At 39.0% G+C, this 26,036-nt stretch overlaps 1 protein-coding gene and 1 long non-coding RNA gene across 2 annotated transcripts in view; one reads left to right on the top strand and one right to left on the bottom strand.

Annotated features, from left to right (window-relative positions):
• The window catches only part of LOC146000310 (neprilysin-1-like), a 63,444-nt gene extending 52,990 nt beyond the window's left edge, over positions 1 to 10,454 (bottom strand). The window contains exon 1 of the mRNA XM_083137815.1: positions 10,126 to 10,454. Within this exon, the coding sequence (XP_082993941.1) occupies positions 10,126 to 10,365 (240 nt within the window). The 5' untranslated portion in view covers positions 10,366 to 10,454. The remainder of the gene's footprint in view (positions 1 to 10,125) is intronic.
• The window catches only part of LOC146000311 (uncharacterized), a 92,206-nt gene that overhangs the window by 28,711 nt on the left and 37,459 nt on the right, over positions 1 to 26,036 (top strand). The window lies entirely within an intron of this gene.

Here is a 26,036-nt window from a genome sequence, read left to right as displayed (position 1 = left end):
CCTTGAAGAATTTTTATTTTAAGACCTACGTACTATGCTCTGCCTTATTTCAGGAATCAACTGTCCAACTTGAGGGGCGTGTAACATGTAACAGTGGTCCTTGCACAATTCTGCTGCTTTTCTTGACGTTTCTATTGTATTTTATGGACATATTAACATATTTTACACATGTTATTGTTAAATTCGTTGAAGCAAATTATGAGTGGATTACTTTTGATGCAGCTGTTGACTTTTTCATACTTGTTCCTGCATGTTAAATTACAAAATGATTATTTCAGCTTACTTACACAAACATTAGAATTTCCACACTGATCACTACATCTCTACATGTGATTATCTATTTTCTGTGAAAAATATTGTAGCAAAACAGCATATGCTTGTACTTAATATCTTAGGACTCTCAACTGCAATATAATCAATTATAGTAAGCATCCTTTTCAAATCCTTGTAACTGTCACTTATACATTCTCAAATTCGCTGCAAAATTATCAAAATTATTGAACAATTTATTTACTACTGAATTAACTTGACAATATCTGAAGGTCAAAAATTCCCTTCCATACGACTAAATTTGGATTCAAACCTAAACAACGCCACCTTTTATCACAGACTACCGACAGCATGCAGAATCACATGACTTCCAGACGGTGTAATTTCTTGTAGGAGTGATATATTTAGGCCAAGGACCTCCTTTGTTCAAATGGTTCCTGCAATAAACTCCTGACAATTGAAAACATACCTCGATGCCATTTCTCTTCGTACAGAACTACATAGAATGCTTTCCTAAGATCTAGTTCCCAATGTATATACTCAATTTGACCAGGTTGAAGGTACACTGCGGAAGTAAACGGCCCTTTTGATGTGCCCATAGTAAGAACAAGCGTGCCCTCTGTCACACGGAAGAAATTTCTTCCACTCGTGTAATCCCATCTCGATCTGTGCGTTCACCCGTGACGGGTTGACTTCACCAAGACTCGCGTGACAACAGGTGTTTCACACGGTTCAGTCAGTTGGATGATCCACGTTCACAGCGCTTCGGCGATTCTGACAGAAACAAATATAGCCCTCCCACACATCATCTATAGGGAAAACATCTACACGTGAAGTCGCTTAAGACTACAGAGACACACCTGCTACATCTTGAAGCTCTTCAGACAATGTTGCCTTGGATTGGATTGCAAGTCAGTTAAAGTGCACAGAGAAAAAGTTTACAATAACTGATTTTTTTCTGGTATCCAAATCTTTGTTCATATTGGCGACAAACAATTGTTTGTTCATCATCATGTCACAAAAAGTCGATATATAACTAAATAAATATGTTCCTTTTATGGTTTCGCACACAAAATCTGTGCTACAGTAATTGTTACTACATTTTAATACTGAACAAGGCATCTCTTTTTCCATTTCATCGCAAGAACTCACTTATCCCAATTAGTAACATTACGGATATGACTTTCAGAATCATCATGTATAGCCGCTATTTACAACTTGTCTTTCAACTTACAAAAGTTGCCATTATTACGAGAAAGGAAATATACAATATACTATGTTTGACCTGAGAGGGCCTTGAGCCGCCCATACACGATCAAAAGGCCTTGAACAACACATTGAATTTTGTAGGAGTGACGTCAGTGAACACGGCATTTTTCTCTTTGTATTTTTGTATTTTTTTTTATAAATGTATATTTGGTTGTAGCTTTGCTGCTATGCACCAGTTACAATTGTTTTACATTTCATAATTTTACAATTTCATAATTTTACGATTTCATAATTTTATAATACAATATTTTCTCTCACAATATAGTTGGTAAGTACATATATTATTTTCTTCGTTGGGTTCCTCAAAAGTGTTGACAAGGCGTATGGGACATTATATCCTGCTTCTTTTAGGTCTCTAAAGAAATAATCACGCGTAGTTGCATTAAGATGACATTCAAATATAATATGATCAGGTGTTCCTTCAGTTGCACCACACTGACAGATTGGGAATTGAACAATGTTCCTAGTATACAGGTCTTTAGGTGCTAGGGTGTAATTTAGCCGACATCTAAGAAGATTTGTTAAAGAGTTTCTTGAAAGGTTAATGTCTTGATACCAAGATTCTTTAGGTATAATTGGTTGAATTGAATAATATTTTTTCCCATTAGTCTTAGCTGTAATTGTCCATTGTTTCTGCCAACTTTTCAACAATTCTGGTTTAGCATGCGACTCTAGCGCTTTTGCAGAAAATTTAATCCGAAGAGATCGGTGACTTGATTATTCAGCTGCGTACTTGGCTAATGCGTCTGCTATGTGGTTCCCTTCTATGGATGTATGCCCAAGAGTCCAGGCAAAAGAAATACTGTATCCTGAGTTGGTTAATTTGTGATACAAATTTTTTATGTTAACAATGTACCAGTCTACATAGTAATCAGCTGTTATCGATCCCAGGGAGTGTAAGACTGACGCTGAATCAGTGGCGATCACTACCCTCTTCAGGTTTTTCTCCTGTATATACAACAATGCTTGACGAATTGCAAACGCTTCCGCCGTGAATATTGAACATTCTGCTGGTAATGGGTAGATTTTATATTCCATTAGATTATTGCAATATATTGCAGCTCCAGTGTTACCAGTTGCGGACTTTGACTTTGTATATACTATGTAAAAATCTTCATGCACTACAGAGTGTACAGTGGGATCCATGAGTATTTCCGTGCAAATTGCCCATGACTACTTTCATTAACTTTTTCCTAAAATCCTGTGTGTTTTTACGCGATGGATTTGTATGTATGCTGGTACAGAAGTTATTAACATCTTGTTTTGAGTTTTCTTTTAATTCTTGAAGCTCTTGTTGGGTCAAATAAAGTGCACGAACATGGTGATGGACAATTTGCACGATAATACTCATGGATCCCACTGTACATATTCCATGAATATGTTATTCACCATACTTGGCATTGACGTTCGTGTATCTTTATCTGGATATGGAGGAAAGTGAACGGGAAGTATTGTTGCTAATTTAAAATAGTCTGTCGTAAAGCACGGAGACGTTGAAAATCTAATAACTTTCGGTATGAAATCCTTAATCGACTTGTATGCTGTGAATAAGATTGGAAGATTCAAGGTTAACGCTCAAGAAACAATCTAAATAAAGTATTTGAAGACAGACTGTCGACCAATCAAAGCACGTTGTATTAAAATCGATTATCGAAGAGATTATCTTCGACGCTTCAAGTGTAAATAGGTGGTTATGAGAAAGGAAAGGGGCATTCTTGTCGGTATTTATTCACTCCAATGATATAACAAAGAGTAGTATGTATTTCTACAGCAGTGATATGTGATAATAAATTAGATGCAAAAACTTGTCGTTGAATTGCATTTTTGATTCAGTGAAAATAAATCCTGTATATCTGGAGAAAGAATATCTAGTATTTTGTGAATTTTGTTATCACACTGTTTCTCTTCTGGTGTCTCAAATTACATACATAATAACGAGAAATCACTTCACGCTTCTTTTGAGTTTCTGATACACACTTTACTTTGGAAAGAAAATTATTATCTATGTTACGGATAGCCTTCATTTCTTTTTCTTGCTGTACGCAATGCCATCTTTCGGTAAAATGTGAAATTGCCGTCAACATTCTCTTTGGTCGTGCAATTTCAGACGTTTCATGATCTCCAATCAGATTATTGGTCAAGGTCTTTCAATTGTACGGGCAAGTAGAAAGTATAAAAGGAATTTAACGGTGGTGATTCGGTAGTAAGAAATAGAATTGGACAATTCTACTACATAAATATTTCTCAACTGAAATGAATATTATAAAATCAGCGCAAGGAAATAACAAATACAAATGGTATCATGGATGTTCGGAATGGAGGGGGGGGGCAAGGGGGCCCACAGCCCCTCTGGAAAATGAATGTCCACCTTTAAAATAATTTATGTTATAAGGGTGTTGAAGGAACATGGTAATTTCAGACTGAAGCAGTGTTTTTTGAGGGGGCATCACTATTATGGGGAAAAGTATTCCTCCTTTGCCCCCCCCCCCGGGGAAAAATTACCTTGGTTGCCCCTCCCTGGAAAAAAATCCTGCGGACGTCCATGAATGGTATAGCTGGTGAAAAATCTGATATCCTTCGTAACTGGAGAACTTTAGGGAATTTCATAATACGGAAAGAGTGAGCGCCCGATAAGTATTCATTGCTTTTCCCAAAATTTTCAGATCCAAGGGAAAACAAGCCTATCAAAACTCGACAGAACATCGAACGTATCCTTCCGTCCCATATTTAATAAATATTGAGAGACAAAGTTAAAATTTAGTGAATTGAAAGGCCTACTTTTGTATACTTTTGTTGTTGTTGTTTAGTGTCACTTTTCTGCCAGTGTTTGCTAATCGCGATGATGATGATGAGTAGAGCCCGGATTTTTATGTAACATCAAAGTACAAACTATGTACATAAATATGCAACAATAATTGATAAAATATGTACCTAAATATGTATTATCAAAACGATATGTAGCAAAATATGTAGTATCATAGAATATGTAATATTAATAATAATCGACTATCCAAGCAATTTCAAGAATTCTGCTAGATATTTATTTTATTTGAACATATTCAACGTAATTTTAAAGACATAAGTTCTTCAAATTAAATTTGTATCAAATTTATAAACTCAAAAAAGCACAGCAACGTGCACATATTTAAGAAAATAATTTTGCCAACTACTGCCTTTCAAAAGTTAAGCACGCAATGCAAGTTCTCGAAAGCGTATGTGAATTTGAGTGGCTGAAAATCGCTTCGGATGTAGATGTCAGTTTTTATGTGTAGCTTCCTTTTTGCAAGTAGAGAGTGAATCATCTGTACCTAGGTGCTTAATCTGTGCTCTTGAAATAGCATAAAAGCGAGGATTTCGTACAAGAATCATCACACTTTCGTTGAAGACGCCAGCATTCTGAAGGGTTTGAGGTACATTTAAAAGCTGATACGAAGTGTTTATAACTTTTATAGGATTATTTTTGATAATATTCGTGTTTCTATGGCTGAAAGAAGACGAATGACAGATAGTGAGCGCTGGCGTGCTGACGGACGCATTGAAGCAGGACAGTCAATCAAAGATGTCGCTATTTTCTTTGGCGTTGCTCATTCGGTAATTTCAAACAAGTCAAACAGTTGTCCGGAGACCTGTGCCCGGTCGTCCAAGGGTTACCGCCCCCTCTGATGATCGATATATTGCTATAGTAGCCAAGCGGAATCGACGAGCGACCTCCACAACTGGTACATCCATGGTTGCAGCGGCTCTTGGTAAGACAATATCTGCCAGTACTGTTAGCCGAAGACTCCACATGAAGGGATTGTACGCCCGAGTACCACGTGTTTGTGTTGCACTAACCGTCGAAGCCAGAGGGGCAAGATTAAAATGGTGTCGTCAACATGTCAATTGGACTGTCTCAGAATGGTGCAACATCCTGTTCACGGACGAGTCCAGATTTGGCCTGGAATCAGATGATAAGCGTGTAAGTGTCTGGAGAGATCGAGGCACACGCAATCAGGCCCAGAACATCATCGAACATCACGCATTAAAAGGTGGCAGCGTCATGATGTGGGCTGAAATTTCAATGGGATATCGCACCGAGGTGCTCATCTTTAAAGGCGGCTCTGTGGTAGCTGCGCGGTATCGGGATGAAGTCCTAGACCCATTGTGAGACTCTACGCTGCAGCCGTTGGTCCTGAATTCCTCCTTATGGACGATAATGCCCGTCCTCATCGAGCCAACATCGTTGACGAGTACCTGGAAAGTGAGGGCATTTATCGTAAGGAGTGGCCGGCGTATTCCCCCGACCTTAATCCCATTGAAAACCTTTAGGATGCCCTCGGGCGTGCTGTCTCTGCACGTTTACCTCCTCCAACCAGTCTCAGAAAGTTGGAGACTGTCCTAATGGAGGAATGGCCATTGCTCGTATCTGCGATGGTTGATCACCTCATTGAAAGTATGGAAACACGTTGTAAAGTTTGTGTGAAGGTCCGGAGTGGTCACATACCATAGGCTATTACTGTAAGTTTTGTTTGGTTTGTTTGCCTTTAAACATCATTATGTTAATGACCCAAATGCGACGTCATCATATAACTTACGAAAAGTATTTTTTTTCATCTTTGACAAAATTCTTGTTTTCTTTAATGCATAAACACATTTGCTACCTTCATGCGCAATTTTGAGTTAATCAAAGCTTTACTTTTCCATTTTTGTTGATTTTACCATCGCGTGCTTAACTTTTGGAAGCGTGTTTATTAATTACTTTTCACATCGCAAATTATTGTAGGATATGTAAATATGTACGAGAGCTCTTTGTAACTTTCGAAACAAATTGTAAACAAAGGCGTTTACAGAAAGAACAATCGAATGAAAATACATAGCTACTTTTGTACTTTTTTGTACAAGGGAACATGTTGTGTAACTTGCTACGTACAAGAAAGTAGCTTTCTTGCCCACCGATGCCAAGTTTCTAGGTGCTTTGTCTAAACCTAGAAGTGAAACGAAAATATGTAACCAGAGGGAGGGTGGGAGTGGACTCCAGGAACCTTAGATAAATAACAGTTCCAGTAATTATTATTATTATTATTATTTTATTATATAGTCTCCAACTATTTTATTTATGAAAATAAAATCCAAGTGTGCGACAGTCATAAAGACTTAGGAATATTAATAGACTCCTCTCTCATATTTGATGAGCACATTTCAGAAATTTGCAAAAGAGCAAAGAGAATGCTTGGTTATATATTTTTCTCATGGAAAGTTTTTAAAAAAGAAGATACCTTAATATTCCTGTATAAAACGATAGTTCGTCCTATTCTTGAATATGCAAATGAATTATGGTTTCTGACTGCAACCTTCAAAAAGTTGAATCAGTTCAAAAACTTTTTATCGGGTTATTATGCACAAAGTTTAAGAAGAAATTACTATGTCCAACATTACTGTGAATGGTTAACACAGTTGAATATGTTTTCCTTAGAAGAAAGAAGAAAAATGAAAAGGATAAATTTCGTAGAGAAGATATTAACTTTCCAAGTTGACAGTGAATACTTTTTGAATAATATAGCTTATAAAATTCCCAGATATTCCAATAGGTATATCTCAATTCTCACATGCCTAAACAAGGCCAGAGGTTTAGTAGCTGATCTTGATGAAACCTACAATTTGAATTTATGTGGTTGTATAAGATTGTAGGATCCACTGTTTTATTTTATAATTATGTATTCAATTTTTTAATTTTGTATAACCAATTTTGACATAGTGATATACCTGGTTGTTTAATCGTTATCATCACTTCAATAAATATTATTATTAGAACAATACACAGTTAATTGCACAATATTATATAACAATAAACAATTATTAGTATCGGAGATATAATAGATCTCGTTGAAAACTGTAACTTGAAGTGTAAATATGCTAACTTGTTATGTTATGTTAATCTACAGCTTACGTATTTTATTCGTGTAACTTTGTACTTTTGTATTTGACTTAGTGCTGTATTAGGTTTCATACTGTGCTCAACACTTAAAAATAAACTATTATGTATATTTATTTTGGTCTTCAGCCTGTCTTTCGACTAGGCAGTCAATTTTAGGTGACCGTAAGCACCGTGCATCTCATTGATTTGAAAATATGACATCACATGAGATACAAATTTTCTTCATGTTTCAAAGATCGAAAATATAGGAAAAAGGATCAAGATTGGAAAAAATTGCCGAAATATGTAACATAAAACTTATGCAAAATGATGTCAGTTATATAATTCGTTGACATTCTCGTGTTCAAGCTATGTATCTAGAAGGGAATGGAATATGTAATTACATACAAATCCTAGCTCTACTGATGAGTGATGATTAGATGACATTGAACGACACTCCCCAGCCAGGGACAAGAATCCTTGACCATGTTCGGTCACTTAACAGGTTATGATTGGTTAATTGATTCCTTGGGAGTGACACTCAATATCAAATAACCATTATTTAAGACCCAGTACTTAGGTACTGACTAGTATCTAACAAGCACATAAGCGAGATTTTATTCTATACATTCTTTTTCAATTGCCGCTTTAACAATGCTCTTAGTCAACATTAATGATGATTAAATGGGAGAAACAACATAAACCCAGTCCTGATCGGACTTAACGCCAACGGCCAGCTTACACAACACAAATGGAAATTGATTGGTTGATTTGCTTTATTTTAGTTCGCTTTTGTGCCACTTTTGGCTAATTTGCGAAGATGGGAATGAGTGATGCTATGATGAAATTGATGAATGGACACTCACAAACATGCATGTCCAGTCCGGGATTCGAACCCAGAAGCCCTGGCGTCGCAGACATCGCATTTCTGCCACTTATGGATAATCGCGAAGGTGAGGACTAGGGATGGACGATATCGAGAATTTGATATCGCGATATATCGTCAATAAAATATAGTCACAGACGATACGATACGATATTTTTCCGTATCGTGATATCGGCGATATATCGTCTCAACGATACATATCACCAAATATCGTGACGATATATCGCCAACACGATATATATCACCAAATATCTTGACGATATGTCGCCAACACGATATATATCGCTAAAATATCGTGACGATATATCGTCAACACAATATATATCACAAAATATCTTGACGATATGTCGCCAACACGATATATATCGCTAAAATATCGTGACGATATATCGTCAACACGATATATATCACAAAATATCTTGACGATATGTCGCCAACACGATGTATATAGCTAAAATATCGTGACGATATATATCGTCAACAAGATATATATCGCCAAATATCTTGACGATATGCCGCCAACACGATATATATCGCTAAAATATCGTGACGATATATCGTCAACACGATATATATCACCAAATATCTTGACGATATGTCGCCAACACGATATATATCGCTAAAATATCGTGACGATATATCGTCAACACGATATATATCACAAAATATCTTGACGATATGTCGCCAACACGATATATATCGCTAAAATATCGTGACGATATATCGTCAACACGATATATATCACCAAATATCTTGACGATATGTCGCCAACACGATATATATCGCTAAAATATCGTGACGATATATCGTCAACAAGATATATATCGCCAAATATCTTGACGATATGTCGCCAACACGATATATATCGCTAAAATATCGTGACGATATATCGTCAACACGATATATATATCACCAAATATTTTGATGATATATCGCCAACACGATATATATCGCCAAATATCGTGACGATACATCGCCTACTTGTTATCACCTGGACGATATTTTTTTTCAATATCGCGATATATCGTCTGGACGATATATGGCCCAACACTAGTGAGGATGAGTGATGATATGAAATTAATGAAAGTATACTCACAAAGAACACCCATGCTCAAGCCAGGATTAGAACCCGGGACCTCTGGCGTCGTAACGCGCAGTGTTAATCACTCTGCCACCGAGGCCGGCAAATGCAAATTCATGCTCATTAAACACTGTGACCGAACATATTTAGCCAACTGCGGCTTCGTGATTTGCTACAGTCAATCGAGGCAAATCTTGAGCTAGTACCTACAACGAAGGACACGGACTCTTTCTCCCGCTTATTTCAACCTCTTTCACTTACAGTTTACTTTCTCCTGGTAGACAAGGCTTAGCATTAAGAGGCCAAAGTGCAGGGAAAAAAGGTGGGGGGAACTGCCCCCGCGCCCACTAATTGCCGCCACTTCTCCCGGCAACACAGTTTCCAAAAGTATTTTGCAAAGTATTCTGATAATTTTAGAGTGAGTTGTAGCTTATATAATATGAAGCTCTTGTGTGTGTGTGTGTGTGTGTCTGAAATACTTAGTGGCGCAGTGATTGGCAGGGGCTCTAGGTTCGTATCAGGGGTAAGGCACAGGCAGCATTTCCGTTGACACTCATCAATTCATCCTCATCGCTGCGACTAACTCGGAGAGGTAGAAACGCGGCGTAAAATAACAAAAATTAAAATAGTTAGGTCTTTCTGCATCCTACATAGTAGTTCCTTAGTTATGGAAACAAAACACACACGCTCCATTCATGCTGTATACACAAATCACCGTACACATACCCCATGCTCGGCCTGTTGGCGGTCAATCAGCTGGCAGTCCGCTGTTCGATCCTCCGTGGGCTCACTGAGGGAATGCTTAAGATTCAGGAACAAGGGGGAAGCGACCAGAACGACCGTTATCACAAGAACAACCACCAAGATGATGATCTTGTTCATGACTCCGCGCAATCTGGGACAACGCTGCCACCTTTCACGCGGTTCCTCGACGCTGAACCTAGCACTCCCGTTGTTACTTTCCATTTCGAGGATTCAGCCGCCTCCATCAGAGCACGGACACATTTCTGTCCTCGAATAACGCCGCCGCTCGCCGGTCCCCCAACGCTGGTGACTCTTCCTCTCTTGTGATCGATGCAGCTGTGATGACGTCACGGCGCCTGCGATGATCGCTAGGTGGCAGCTCGATCTGACGTGTTCTTGCATGAAGTTTTTTTTCCCCTCCAAAAGAAATCTTTCACCGTGTCGCTCTTCATTGCCTTGCCTTTATGCTCTCAAGTACTGGGATTGGTTTGGGGAAAGGTTTAGTTTTACATACACACACTGGGGGCTCGTCCGGGATATGCAAAGACAGTGGCGTAGCACGATATGAATTTTGGGTATATTGAACCTGGGTCCTAATATTGAGTTTGAGTTTATTGAGAACTTTTCACACCGAAAGTCCCCCTGAGGGGCTTTGGTGCAATATACAATAGTTGACATCGCACATAATATATATTTATCTCTACACATCAATTGGGCTCTATGTTTTTGTAGTAGTATAACAATTGTATAATACAGTGTAAAATTATACAAAACAAATTATCTCTTAAAGTTCTTATTAAATAGTGCACTAGTGTTGTAAAAGTCCTACAATCTAAATGTAATTTATAAAGTTATTTAATCTCTGAAATTCCTTAACTGAATATAATGTATGTTCCAATAGCATTTTTTCAATAGGTTATGGTTCACAACTTGCTATAGCTAAGAAATACAGCGGACAATCTTTGAATATATATATTTTTAGAACTTCCTCAGTTACAGTTATGTCATTAAAATGTTTATTATTGAATATCTATAGCCGACCTACGTGGCAGAGTGGTTAGCACAGCGCGATGCAATGCCATATTTTCTTGGTTCGAATCCCGGCCCGGTCGTTCTTTGTAAGTGTTCCTTTATCAATATCATAATCACATATCATCATCGTCGCGATCAGCCAAAGTGGCAGAAATGGACGTAAAATAACTTAATTCAATCAATCAATCAATCAATCGATTCTTCATTATCTATAATTCCTATAATGAACTGTACAATAGCATGTCTAAATAGAGGATTTGCCCGATGGCGTAATGGTAACGTCGTCGCTTTGTAATCAAGGGATCACGGGTTCGATATCACGTAGAATTGAAAAGTGAATCCACTTTAAACTGTACATCCAGTCCCGATTAGCCTATCTGTGCATAAAGTGAACTTCGAGGGGAAAAACTCAAACTCGAAACGTATAAACTGCAAGGAGAATGCCTGATGATCTGAAATTAACCTGCATTGAGCGGCTATGGAGTTCCTTGTGCGCTGAGGAATTTAGAAACCGTGAATCTGGTCGACGAGTCTATTTACCATCTGTCGTTGGAGAGGTGCAATCTGTCACACAAGTCCTCGAGAGAGTTTATCCCATAGCCTGGACCAGCGGCGGCTGGCAGCTAGTATGATGGGTAGTGCCAACGTGATCAAGAAATCGAAAAATTGTCGCTAGCATATGTCATAGAAATCTAATGAAAGAGGTAATTTTAATGGGACTTTGTTTACTAAAATTGCAGACAAAGATTCAGAGTTCCTAAGATTGGTTTATTTTACTTCGCATTTCTATTACTTTTGGCTAATCGCGAAGATAAGGATGAGTGAACACTCACAAAGAACACCAATGCCCAGATTCGAACCCGCAATCCCTGGCGTCGAAGCATGCTGTGCGGAGGTCGGCCAGAGTTTCTAGGAAATAAATGCGACTATTAAAGTTTCGACGCCTGTAACATTTACCATTTTTTTAATATTTTTAAATAGAATTGATGTTTAAATCTGGCGTGGGACAGCCAAGTTGTTTAACTTTTAATTTAATATCGTATAGTTCCTTGGAAAACGGTGTATGTAACAGTGCTCTAATCTGACTCATCTTTACTAATTACCCTTCCTTTCACACACCATCGGACACTTTCACTTCACTAAAAAGAAAAATACTGAACAATTAGAGACACCAAGTCGATCACGGTATTCTCGCCTTGCTTTGTTTATAATTTGCAACCACAGCACGGCAGACGGTACATCAACAGTCGGTGTTAGTAACAACTGAAATATGATTATCTACTAAATGAACTGTGGATCTCCAATTTATAGAATTCAATGCAAGAAATTGAATTATTTCTCCAAGTGAAATTCTTATACTGTTAGATTTTCCGTGTGATTTTTTACAAATATTAAAGTAAAAAATCTCCTGGTGATGCGAATTCGCTTTGATATTTAGGCAATTCTTTTGTACAGAAAATGTTTTCAATGTTGTCAACGTCAGTTGCAACACGTGAGTGTCTGTGTGCGTGAGAGCAAGGGATATATCTTTTCTTAAGGAATAAATCGATAACAAAAAAGTCTGGATGGCTCTTTAGACGCATCTATCTAAATGGTTATATAAATTTGGGGAAGATATTACGTTCGTTCTTGCCAAATATTAAGGAAAGTATCTTCTCGGGAATTACTTCTCCAACGAGTATTACAAATCTGTCACGATTAGTCACTTCTCTGTGAAGTTTGCAACTATGTCAACACAATCCGATAGCTCTCGCGTCGTGCCAGCCGAAAGGGGGCACGGCTGGTTGTCTTATGGCTACCACTGGGCTACCACCTCCTCGCTCGTTAACTGCGGAGACTTTTTCATGCCTCCGCGCATGCCTCCGCGCATGCCTCTGCGCACAGGCCAGACTATGCTGGCCCAGAGCAAGTGAGAGAACAGCTGGAGATGCGGCGCAGGAATTGAGGCGGCCGTAAGCTCGAAAGCTTACGAGATTCGAATCTCCTCGTTCGTAAATGTATTAATTTAGCTATATTTTGGCGAAGCAAGTGCTTTTGCTTTTTCTGAGGATAGAGCCATGGCACGGCGGCTCTCCCCTTAGAGCCGCCGCTGACCTGGACTACTTATCCTACTCTGTTCTTGAATTACCTTCTATTACAATTATTACGTTATCTGCATAGTCTATTCTGCTTTTGATCTCCTAAATATTTCCTAATTCTTAGCGAGCTGGCTCCAAGTTTAGATTCCACAATTCGGGACCTAGAATGGATCTCTGTGAATATCCTTATGGTGTTGATACAGGTAGATTTTAGTTTAAAGCCTCACAATTCTTCCTTTTGAGTCTGCAAATATTGACATACATAAATCTAAGGTAATAAAAATTGCATAAAGCCCTTGAAGTACCTATCAATCAATCTAACCTACAATCTTAAGGAATGGACATTTCCACTTTGACATGAAAAACGTTTTTAATCCATTCACAAACATGAGATGTGCAAAATATCTCGGCGATATTTGTTTTGGTTCTCGAGAAACACGTCTTCAAACACCGCTTATAACGGTCAAATATTGAGTAACAGGTAATTAATGTAATTGCCCGTTATTAAGAATGAATTACAATTGGTAATATTAAAATCCGTCGCGAATAAAAGTGTCTAGCGAACTGCCTTAGCCAACACTAACTTGCTCAACCACCGTTTTTCGCCCGAATTCTGATTTACATGCATTCTTATGGGGGATAGCAGGAAAAGAGCAACTTCTAAACCAATGGACCGAATTGGATGAGATTTTAACCAGCGGAAGACCACATTATGAAAGTACTGATTCCAAGATTAGAGCCTAATCAGAACAGAAATACGGGAGTTATGAATTATTAAAGATTCATCGCTGGATTCAATGGGAGACGGAACCCTACTGAGTTGGCCTCTCTGAACGTGTCGAATACAATAGCCGAGGATTTAACCTAATCTCTGCACGAGGAGCTGCTACCAGAGGTTAAGGACCGGAGTGAGCATTGACCAGGATAGGAGGACAACGGTCAAAGCACCAGAAACAATAAACAAGCACCTGATCACAGAGACTAGAGCGTCACCTCGTTCAAACCTGGAATAAAAGGGATGATTGGGAATAGCGAGAGACAGTTTTGCCTACAATCGCCACCGGAGTGTGAGCTACGTGCGACCACCTAGCTCGGAGTCGCGATCAGACTCGTGGTCTGGATTTGTTTTTTCCTCGAGTGAGTGTTTTAGAGCCATGGAGTAGAGCAGAGTAGAACCAGGGGGTCGTTTTCCCCCTCGCCGTCAACGCATCCGTGCACATACGTGTGGTTATGTGAGAATAACGCCAGACACGTCCACCTGTGTCAATCGTCTGAAACAACGTCCTAAGTAGTAAAAGTTAATAACATTTGATATCCATGTGAAACCGCGAATGGCTCATCGCGTATGTTCGTCTCATCGCCCAAGCCACGTATGTGTACTTACGAGTGACCGCGAAGAACTGACCTATTATTGCGCAAGTTGTCGTATGGAGTCGACAGTGTACGTGTACCGTCCTGGACGTCCCTGCGAAGTGAACGAGTGAAGCCAGAATTTGATGATGCCAGATGGAGCTGCCGACTGATCCACTTTCGCCAACCAGGATAACCGTGAAGTGCAACACTGGAGTGCGGACGTCTTCCAGAACTGTAGGACCACTTTCGCCCAACCCAGGTCAGAGGGAATGCAGCGAAGGTAAGATCCAACCATGTGCGTGTGTGAGAGAGATGACGCCGATCTACCGCGAATCTGCGTAAATCAAATCATTGAATAACTTAAATCAGTGCTATGGCATCCCTAGACATCGTTATTCCGACGGAGTAATCAATGTTACAGATCAGAGTTTATGTTAACAGCAAACAATAGTTCATTGAATATATTTATACCTTCAGAAAAGATAAAAGGGGTTCGCACTTTATTATTCACTTTATACTTAAAATCCTAAACGGTAAATTGTAAACGGCGATGCAGCCAAGAAATAGCATGAGTATAGTCAAAGTATTAATGACTCTAACCTTTGTAATTGTCATATTGTCGCAATATGCCATGGAATGTGTGTATGAATGAGAGAGAGAGAGAATGAGGGCAAGATGTACTGTTTATTTATCTGTGCTTTAATATATGTGTATATTCAGAACCACCGTAGTATTATGTAACGTCATTTAAGGTATTTAAAATCAAATCCTCCTAGGTTTATTCTCGGTAACTCCGACTGTAGGCACTTATCCTGACCGTATTATAATTCATGTAATGTTTAATTCGCGTGACAGGTGTCACGTGGAGCGATTCTTCGTTGTTGCGTTGCTCAGTTCATTTTTGCGTGTGACACGCTGAAATTCACCTCCTACGTCACGGATTTGAAAACGTCCTCTCCACAGACACGAGGTCCTCTGACGTCATCACTTAGAAATGCGTGCAGGCAGGGCTTCTGCTCGTCCCGTCAACTTAGCATGAGCCGCGGAAGCGACAGTAAAGTCACTTGTTACTGTGTAAAACAAGTATCTTGTAACTTCCAGTGCAAAAATCTGTACTCCATTTCTTGGAGATGAATTATGCCCTAGCAGTATAGCAGTATTTACTATAATTCAGCAACTCGGTATTGGGTTTTCCCATTAGGGTGACAAAGCAAAACTTGTAACAGTCAATGGCTGAACACGTGAACAGCCTTGTTCAATGCGAATACATAGGTTGGTTATAACTGGCAAGAACTTAATGTTATAGGAATGCCTTTTCTGGAAGTACAATTATTTTCGTCATATATTTTCTTCGCAAATTTTAAGATAATACGTTTAGAACACTGGTTTACACGCCAATTTCTGCAATAAAGAGGTAATACGGTATAAAAAGGTACGGGGAGTTTTTGAATTTCCTTGTAGTGGTAGCGTCGTCGCCTTGTAATCAAGGTCTCCCGGGTTCGATTCCCGGTGGAGGCACATAGTGGTTCGGATCTCACTTTAAACTGTAGGTCCAGTCCCGATTAGCCTTACTGTGCATAAAGTGGACTTAAAACAACAAATCAATCCAAAATCATTTTTAAATTTCCTGCAGTAAATGACAATTTTCTTCATTAAATATATATATTGCAAATTTTTGTATTTAGCCTACTTTTACGTCACTTTTCCGTCACTTTGTTTAACCGTAACGATGAGAACGCATGGTTAATTTTGAATGTATCTTCTCTAACATCACATTTCTTCCCCCTTTTGGCTAATCGCTACAAGATGAATGACTACAAGCAGTATTCGAAGTCGGCGTGCAGGAGACCCCCCCCCCCACACACATACATTACCACCACCACCAACAAGCACAATCTAAGTATCACCCAACCTGCCACGATACGAGACGAACTTTTTCTTCTGTCCCATTTCATTTCGAAAACATTCACTTGTCCCATCTCCTTTTATGAGACGAGACGGAACATGCCTCGTCTCGTGAGCAACACTAACATTAACAATAGAAGCATTCCCCTAGCTGTCCCCAAGTCTCGAGAAAACATCCTCCCATGTAACAATTTCCAGTTCAATGCAATGTCACTCACAAGAAAACAGTCATGCCCAGGTCGAGAGTCAAACCTGGAACATGCGACTTCCTCAGATAAATCATGAATTTTGTGTATAATAATTACAACGCCAGTTCATTCCTGGTAATTCTGAATCTGCGATTTGGTTTGCATATATAAGCAGGATAATATTCAGTTTTCGAGGGCTCGTACCGTCGAAACAAGGAGTAAAAATAATAATAATAATAATAATAATAAAAAACGAGAAAAGTTTTTTTTCTAAAATTTATAATGATAAGCCTTTGCATCCGTTGTTAATTCTATATTTTTCTAGACTTGAGACTAGAACGAGAATTGCCCTCCCAAACCGAGACGGATGTTTATAAATAGAGACGAGACTGTCAATGAAACATTTACAAATATACACGAGACAGATATTTACAACTCTCAACGAGAACGAGACCAAGGCTGCCATGTCTCGTCTCGATAGGATCCTTAGTGGTGAAGTTGTGAACAGACCAATTAATGCGTTCGGGGTAACGAGATGAGGCGGCTTTTTTCGCAGTACAAAATTCAAAATATATCGTATCATTTCACTACGGGATATTGTTATACACATGGGCGTATATATAGTTCAAGTGTGTGTGTGTGGGGGGGGGGGATGGATCAACTTTTGGTATGATTAGGGTTGCTTTATTTCGTAAGTGAAAATCCAGGACGCTGCTGGCCGGAAACTAGTTGGGGAGCAGGGGGTGCTGGACCCGACAAAGTTGTGTGTATGAAGGCACTCTAGAATTGATGGTTTTCTGTTCATCCTGTGTCACTGCGTTTTTAAAAACCAAATATCTTTAAGATGACTCGAGGGGGAAAAATAACTGATTTGACAGTCTCAATGCAGTTTCTTATCGCAGAAATTCCGAAACTATCAGCAAATTGCAGACATTTGGTCTGCAGTCCCATCTGGTGCGTGGAATTACGTAATTTCCTTCCCATCCGTATCCCGTCCTACGTCTCTAATTTAAGAGAATAAAATAAGTCCGAAGAAATTGTTATGAACAAGCGGATGAACAGGTAACTCTGGCAATTTTACTGAACCAAAGGGGGTGGACCCGTTGAACCACCTTAAATACGCCCTTGGTTATACACATTATTTCCTTGTAATAATTATACATAAACTAAGTATTAACATGTACTGTGCAACTGATGTAATATTCTCAGTGTATTTTCTCTTAATCGCCCAAAGATATTTGATCATAACTTGCGCAAGAGAAATGAAACTCAAACTGAAATTGCTTTATGGAAAATAAAGTAAAATAGGCTTTATAAATAAAGTGAAGAATGTGAAAATTCTTATTTTGCACTACATAGGTTACGGCAAATTTCGATAAATATAAGTTTAAAATATATATATTTTTGAAAGTTTGGTCAGCAACCAATTTTACAAGCAATATTTTTCGCATGACCTGAGAGCACGCACGCAGCAGAACCTTCTCATTTATCTTGCACGTGAGCAGCAGGGATATTTCATGGAAGAATGATCATTACAAAGCATAGCTTTCCTTTCAACTATCGCTCCTTCTTCCATTATTTAAATCTGTACAGATTTGTAAAACTGCTGCACATGTTCGCTCACCATCGGCTACCCGCAGTAAACTGGACGCTCGAAGCAGACGACAAACGAGCTCTCCCTAAGTCGTGACGTATTAACATGGCGGCGGCGTGTTTTCAGCGCAACGCTATCCTCGCAACTTTGGAAGTCTCGTTTTTGCCTTAAACTGGACGCAGAGAAACGCGAGAACTTCCAGGGGTCATTTTTCCAGGGTGTAGTTTTTAAAATTGTTGTAAAAAAAATTGAGTGGAAATGTCCATTACTTCGCAGACTCAAAAGGTTGAACCATTAGTGGTCTTACATTACATGCCTACTATCTGCAATACCTACATACTGGCTACCGCGACTTACTTCATTACATACCTACATTTGCCTGAAGTGACATGGGAAGATCTCAGAGATTACTGTAATTGTACCGAGGTTAGCTGGTCAAGTTCACCCCAGCATAACAACAGTGGATGCTGACCAAACGTAGGACCTTCCCTACCCAGCAATATTCCAGAGCTGACGAACTCGTACAGCTCGGAAAACGTTATGTACTATCAAACCTACTATAGGGCAGCATCGCAGAGGGAGGCCCGTTGTCCTAGGTGGAACTTCCACGACGTCTCCTACCAAACGGTAGGGAAAAACCTTATCGGGAGAGGAGTAGATAATTGTACGTTAGCACTCAAAGAATTTGCATTTTAACACTCAAAACACAAAACAGAGACGCCCCATGCAACTATTGTTTTGTGCTGGAAAGGAATTTTCTGATGTTGTTTTGAAAATGTTACCGTGACACCCTTTCTCTAGTACATTAACTGGTTCCAGGGGGAAGGTGTTTCAAAGATAGTGTCATGACACACTTTCTCGGATCTAAGACCGTTCATCCACAGGAAGTGTATTTCCTATTTTGATGTCGGTTGTGTGTCAATACCCTGAAGTGTTAACGGGAGACGCACTATTTCGGAAGAGTGACGTCCTCCAATTTGGTGTCGTTGGACTAAAAATGGAGACAAACATGGACAATGTGTTTGCGGAAAATTTTGAGCACCGATGACGTTGAAGTAGCCACTGTATCGACAACAGTATAAAATTAGATGATTGTCAACAACTGTCACATTCCGAAAGAAGCTGAAGAAGACGTAAACTGTATTTGTCGACTTGTATCTCTAAATTAATACCAGGTAAAACTGCAGTAAGTTGTTATAATTTTTACTGATTAATATTGCACTGTGTATTTGAGATAAAAGTTTAATGCGAATTTTGTGCATATTATTAATTTTCTATTAGACTAATCGCGACGATGATGAAGATGACAAAATTAAATATGGTTTCTAAAGTTTATTTTATGCTCGGATAGATTAATCAGGACTGTATCTATATTTTAAATTAAGATCCGAAGCAGTGCTCGGTGTATATAGACCGATATTTTAATATAAGACAGTGTTATCGCAGGGAGGGTTCACGAGTGGGAAACGCCACAAAGAAGTGAACTTAGAACTCTTTGGCACTGTATTATGCTAACCAACCGCTACGATTCTTAACTTTTTGCTTTGTAGCTACTGTCTCGGAGAATGGTAGCAAGTCATCTGAATGTCTTTCAAAATAAAAATTGTTGTGTTTTTAGTATAGAGCAAAAAACAATTTTTACTTTTATTGATTGATTGATTGATTTTACTTTTCAAAAAAAATTGTTGCATACGATAATCTGTTTAAATTTATTAGTTTTAATTAATTGAACAATGTACCGAAAACACTAATATTATTTGTTATTTTCAGATTATTTGTGCGGATCATCTTTTCTATTTTGTTTGAAGTGCATTTGATAATACGAAGCGGTAAGTAATTTTTAAACAAGAACAATATTTTTGGTTTATTTTTAATATTTTCAGTTACAGTGTAGTGCATATAATTATTTTATTACTATGAAAACTAGTGATGTTGGTTCGCAGTTTACTACTGAGCGTATTGAGGGGGCGGTGGAAGATGAAATGTGTTAATTACAGTCACAATGGAACAGTTTGTATTACATTGGGGATTTTTCTTTACTACCCAAGAAGCTAGCGTTATTTGAAAGAGACAGATATTTGTATTTAAAAACCAGAGAAATTTGAAGAAAATGGTGCTGGCGCATTTACGATTCGAACCTAAGACTTTGGATTCTGATTGATTGATTGATTGAATTGTTGTTTTAAGTCCATTTTATGCACAGAAAGGCTAATCGGGACTGGACCTACAGTTTAAAGTGGGATCAGAACCACTATGTGCCTCTAACAGGTATCAGCACTCTTTGATTACAAGGCGACAGCGCTACCACTGCGCCATCGGGGAGGCTTTTTTTATTTTTTTTTATTTTGATGTGCACCAAGATTTTTTACTTTATGTTGTGCTTTCTACAACTTTTGGCTAAACGCGACGATGAGTGATGATGTGATGAAAGGATACATACAAATAACATTTTTGTCTGAGTCGAGATTCGAACAAGAGACCAATTTGGCGCGCCAGCATTCTTAAAATATAATTTTTGTAATTTGGTGTCGTTTTTTTCCACCGTTGGGTAACCGCGACGGTAAGGATAAGTGATGATATGATACAACGGATGAAAGAACACTAAAAAAAACCACCAGTGCAAAAACCGGGAATCGAACCCATGATCTCTGGCGCTGTGCTAACCACTTCACCGAGCGGTAGGATATTTGGGAATCTGGTCTTATGGCATAAAGTTATGTGCGTCGGAATATAATATTGTGTCAACCATGTAAATGTATGTACCTTCACGGAAATGTCGAGGAGGGCGCCCCCTGCGGAAATTTTCATGAGTTTTTCTAAGCGTGTGTAGGGATTTGGTTTCAATTTGAAAATCGGGACTGGACCTACAGTTTAAAGTGGGATCAGAACCACTATGTGCCTCCAACAGGTATCGAACCGGGCACCTTTTGATTACAAGGCAACAATGCTACCACTGCGCCAACGGGGAGGCTCTTTTTTGATTTGAGATTTTTTTATTTTATGTTCTTTCTACAACTTTTAGTTAAACGCGACGATGAGTGATGATGTGATGACGGGATACTTAGAAATAAGTCGAGATTCGAACAAGAGACCTCTTTGGCGCGCAAACATTTTTAAAATATATATTTTTTTGTAATTTAATGTCGCTTTTCTCTACCTTTGGGTAACCGCGACGGTAAGGATAATTGATGATTTGATACAATTGATGAAAGAACACTAAAAAAAAACACCAATGCAAACACCGGGAATCGAACCCATGATCTCTGGCGCTGTGCTAACCACATCACCAAGCGGTAGAATATTTGGAAATCTGGTCTTCTGGCATAAAGTTGTGTGCATCGGAATATAATATTGTGTCAACCATGTAAATGTATGTACCTTCACGGAAATTTCGAAGAGGGCGCCCCCCTGCGGAAATTTTCGCGAGTTTTTCTAAGCGTGTGTGGCGCTGTGGTTTCAATTTGCAAGCAAATTGAAAAAAAATCGCCACACACGCATCGGACACGGATTAAATATTGCGTGGATGACTATTTCTTTTTGAGCTAGATATCTAAATGCAAAGTACAGTGGAAAAGAAATAATTGATAGAAATTGTATTATATGTAGTAAATTTATAAAATTAAAAAATAATTCTTTTGAGACTTATCCAGATTTTATTTTTCAGTGAAATGGCCACCAACGCAAATATGGTGATTGCGAACCCCGAGCAGGCAAGCGAGAGACAACTTTTGGAAGCTTTGTTTCTGCTATCCAGGGCCGTGCGCGACGAGGAGCGTGTGGGGGTCTCCCAGGAAGCGGTGAGTAACTTTTTGAAATTTATTGCCCGGAAATTCCATTCAAGACCACGTGAAGTTTTAGATCATTGTTGTTCGTCCTTGTTTATTTTAGATTTGTATATGGCTGGAATGTTTCGTGATGAGAAATATCATTTTGAAGCGTTCTGGAAATATATGGAACTAAATATTGAACGGGATGAAACTAGCGACCGCCGTCGCGAAGAGGTTATAGAGAAATTTAGGAACATCGGACAGAATGATAGTGATAATAATGATGGAAGGACTGAAAGTGGTAACAACATGGCAGCAGCAGAGTTATTTAACTTGGATCGCGACTTTCCAAATTTACCACCCCCTCGCTCTGCTGCTGGTGCTGTGGAAAATCGAACACCAGATGCATCAGGATTTGAACCCAGGTCACCAATCTATGAAATACCCTCTGACGATGAAATGTTAGAGTGGTTAAGACAAGCTGTTGTGCCACCATCTCCCATTCTGTCCGATGAAGACGATGTTTTAATCGAAGCGATGGAAGTGTACGAAGGTCAATCCAACCAACGACGGTCGGATGCGAGATCACCTTCTCCACAGCCTGGCCCATCCAATGTCTGTTTCAAAGTCCCGCAACACGGTTCTGGTGCTCAAAGTGAGGGTGGCGAAACAGACAGTGGTAGCTTTGAAATTGTAAGTGAAGAGGCCCACTACTTTCCAAAGTTTTCTACGGAAGGAAGGATGGTGGTGGTAAAGCCGAGGAACTATCGTTTTGATGATCCTCGGGAATATGTCAATTCCCTTTTCCAATTTGTGCTCGAGGAGGTCTTAAGTGGCGTAGTCCCCGAGTCACATGTCGGTCTACAAATTGAGTCGTCCGCCATCATAATTCCAAGTCCTCTTTTCATTCCCATGCGGAGACTCAAGAATTTCAACCCCGAGATTATGTTCAGGCACATTGAAAAAGTTCTCAATTCTAATGAGAACTTTCTTGTAGCCGACAGGGTCACCTTTAATATTTGCATTGTTGATCCTCAGTTAGGAAAAGGGAGAGCCCGTGCCTTAATAAAGTATGCGCCTTTGAATCAAATTTTCGATAGCGTGAAACGTCAAAGATGTCTCTTTAAGATTAAGGAGGAAGATGTGTACTGTCTTCCAAGAGCTCTGGTCATAGCAAAGGCGCAGGCAGATAAAGATTTGAATTTACTAAAAAACCTTAAAAACCCAGGCAGAAAAACACAAAAAAATAGGGCCATCGAATTGAGCAGACTTGCCGCTGTAGAGGTTGATGCGCAAAAAGGTTGTACTCTGGAGGATGTGGCGAAATTTCAGACTTACCTTGCTCCAGGGTATCAGATTGTAGTATACAAACAAAGTGAACATACAAGAGCTTTTGAAATTATTTTCCAGGGAAATTATGCTTCCAAACAACTGTTCATTCTTTTCGAGAGTAATCATTATTCTCCGATACTGTCCATAAAGTCACTTCTAAATTATAGACATTATTGTCCAATGTGCTTGGATGGTTACAATTCCAAAGAATCTCACAAATGCAAGTATAATTGTACTTATTGCGAACATATTCACGAACCACCCATCGAAACCACAGAAAACCACTGTAGCGAGTGCAACAGAAATTTTCCTTTGTTGCAATGTTATAATCAACATAAGACTGCTTCTTCGCGTGGGAAATCTGTATGTGAGCAATTGAAACTTTGCAATGGTTGTTTTGTTCTGGTAGACATGAGAAAACGTAAAAAAAATGTTCAACACAGATGTGATGAGCATTTTTGCAACATGTGTCGTGTGCATGTTGGTCCGGAGTACGAATGTTTTGTCCAAAAGGAAGACTTAAAACATATTGAGAGATATCTTTATATCGTATATGATGTGGAGACAATGCTTGAACCTCCCAATGAAAAGGGAGAGCGTGAGCATGTGGTCAACATGGTCATAGCGATGCAAAGGTGTCATGTTTGTAAGGATTCCGAGGACATTACAGTCTGTTCAGAATGCAAGCAACGTACCCACGAATTTAACACTATGGAGGGGTTTATTGAATATGTTTTACAACCGAGAGAAAAGTTTCAGAAAATAGTTGTTCTCTCTCATAACGGGTCGAAATTCGACAATATATTTGCGGCTAGAACTTTGCTCGAGAAACAGAAAATAATTCCCTCAGTCATTACTCAGGGACATCAGATTGTCGAGATGAAAGCTACACCAAAAATTACTTTCAGAGATACATACTTATTTTTAGGGGTCAAATTATCGAAACTTCCCAAAACACTTGGCTTGAAAACAAGCATGAAAAAGGGCGAGTTTCCGTATCTCTTTAACACGCCTGACCACAAAGACTATGTAGGTACGTTCCCGGATATTGAATATTTTGATCCTGACAGTCGAAGCCCCGATGATCGGGAAGAGCTTATCAAATGGCACCAAGAGTGTGTCTCACAAAACAAAGAGTTCAATTTTCAAAAAGAACTGAGGGAATATTGCAAAAACGATGTAGAAATTTTGATAGCCGCTGTTATTAAGTTTTCCAATTTGATTGAAGGGGAAACAAACGGATTGCAACCTTTCATTGTAGCCCCACAATTGCGAGTCTTGCAATCCGAGTATACAGAACTCATTATTTACAAGAAAACAAAATCGCCATCATACCTCCATACGGCTACAGGGAACGTGACCATCAAAGTATTAAAGCTCTTCGTTGGCTTAGCTATATGGAAAAAGTGTGTGGGCACAACATTTCTCACAGTGCTAATGGTGGCGAAAAATGGGTCGGGCGTAAGAAGGTTGACGGTTTTGAGAAAGGTACACGAAATTTGTATTGTTTTAATGGGTGCTTCTTTCATGCATGTCCTAAATGTTACAGAGAGCAGCGCCATCGTTCTTTGGATGATAGTGGTGATTCCATGGAACGAAGATATGAGTGTACTATGGCCCGCAAAAAATACTTGGAATTGCGCGGGTATACCGTCAACGAGAAATGGGAATGTGATTGGGATAGGGAAGTAAAAGAGAATAAAAAGATTCAAGAATTCATCAGGGACCACTGTCAAAATTTAAAAACACCTCTGATCCCAAAAGATTGTTATCGCGGAGGTAGAACTGAAGTTTTCAAATCCCTCCAAGAATGTGACAGCCATGACAGTTTCATATCTTATCTGGATGTGACAAGTTTGTACCCGTATGTTATGAGTACAAAACCGCTACCTATCAAGGCCCCCAAAATACATACAGGTCCATTTCCTGATGTGGAAACCACACATGGAATTGTCAAATGCAAGATTTTGCCTCCAACCAATCTACATATTCCCATTTTACCATACTCTAGTAATGGGCGGCTTATGTTCGGTTTATGTCGAACCTGCATGGAGGAACTGAGTGAAAACGATTGCTCGCATTCTGAAGACCAGCGTGCATTGCACGGGACATTCTGCACCCCAGAGTTACATTTAGCATTGAAATTTGGGTATAAAATTATGAACATTGAGGAAATGTGGGAATTTGAAATTCTAAAACCTGACCCTGGAGTCTCTGGGGGTCTTTTTGAAAAATATGTTAGAAATTTTCTCAGAATAAAACAAGAAAATTCAGGTTTTCCGTCTTTGTGTCAAACAGACGCGGAACGTCTGAATTATATTGAAGAGTATAAACGTCATGAACTTATAGTACTGAGAGAAGACAAAATTCAACATAACCCTGGTTTAAGATTTATTGCAAAATTATTTTTGAATTCTTTGTACGGAAAATTTGGACAGAGAACAGACTTAGCACAAAGTGTTATTGTTAAAGATAGTAAGGCATTTTTCAGTTACCTTTACTCTACTCAGTTCGAAGTTCAAACAGTTATACCTATCGGACAGAGTGCACTTTTACTCACATACAAAGATATTCAAAACAAAAACACCCCGAACCAGTTTTCAAACATAATTCTAGCAGCATTTATAACTTCCTGGGCTCGTGT

This window comes from Lepisma saccharinum, chromosome 16 (assembly GCF_977018435.1).
Source record: "Lepisma saccharinum chromosome 16, izLepSacc3.1, whole genome shotgun sequence".
In the NCBI taxonomy this organism is placed as follows: domain Eukaryota; kingdom Metazoa; phylum Arthropoda; class Insecta; order Zygentoma; family Lepismatidae; genus Lepisma; species Lepisma saccharinum.
Note: the sequence above shows the minus strand (reverse complement) of the source record. Positions and strands in the feature narration are given on the sequence as shown.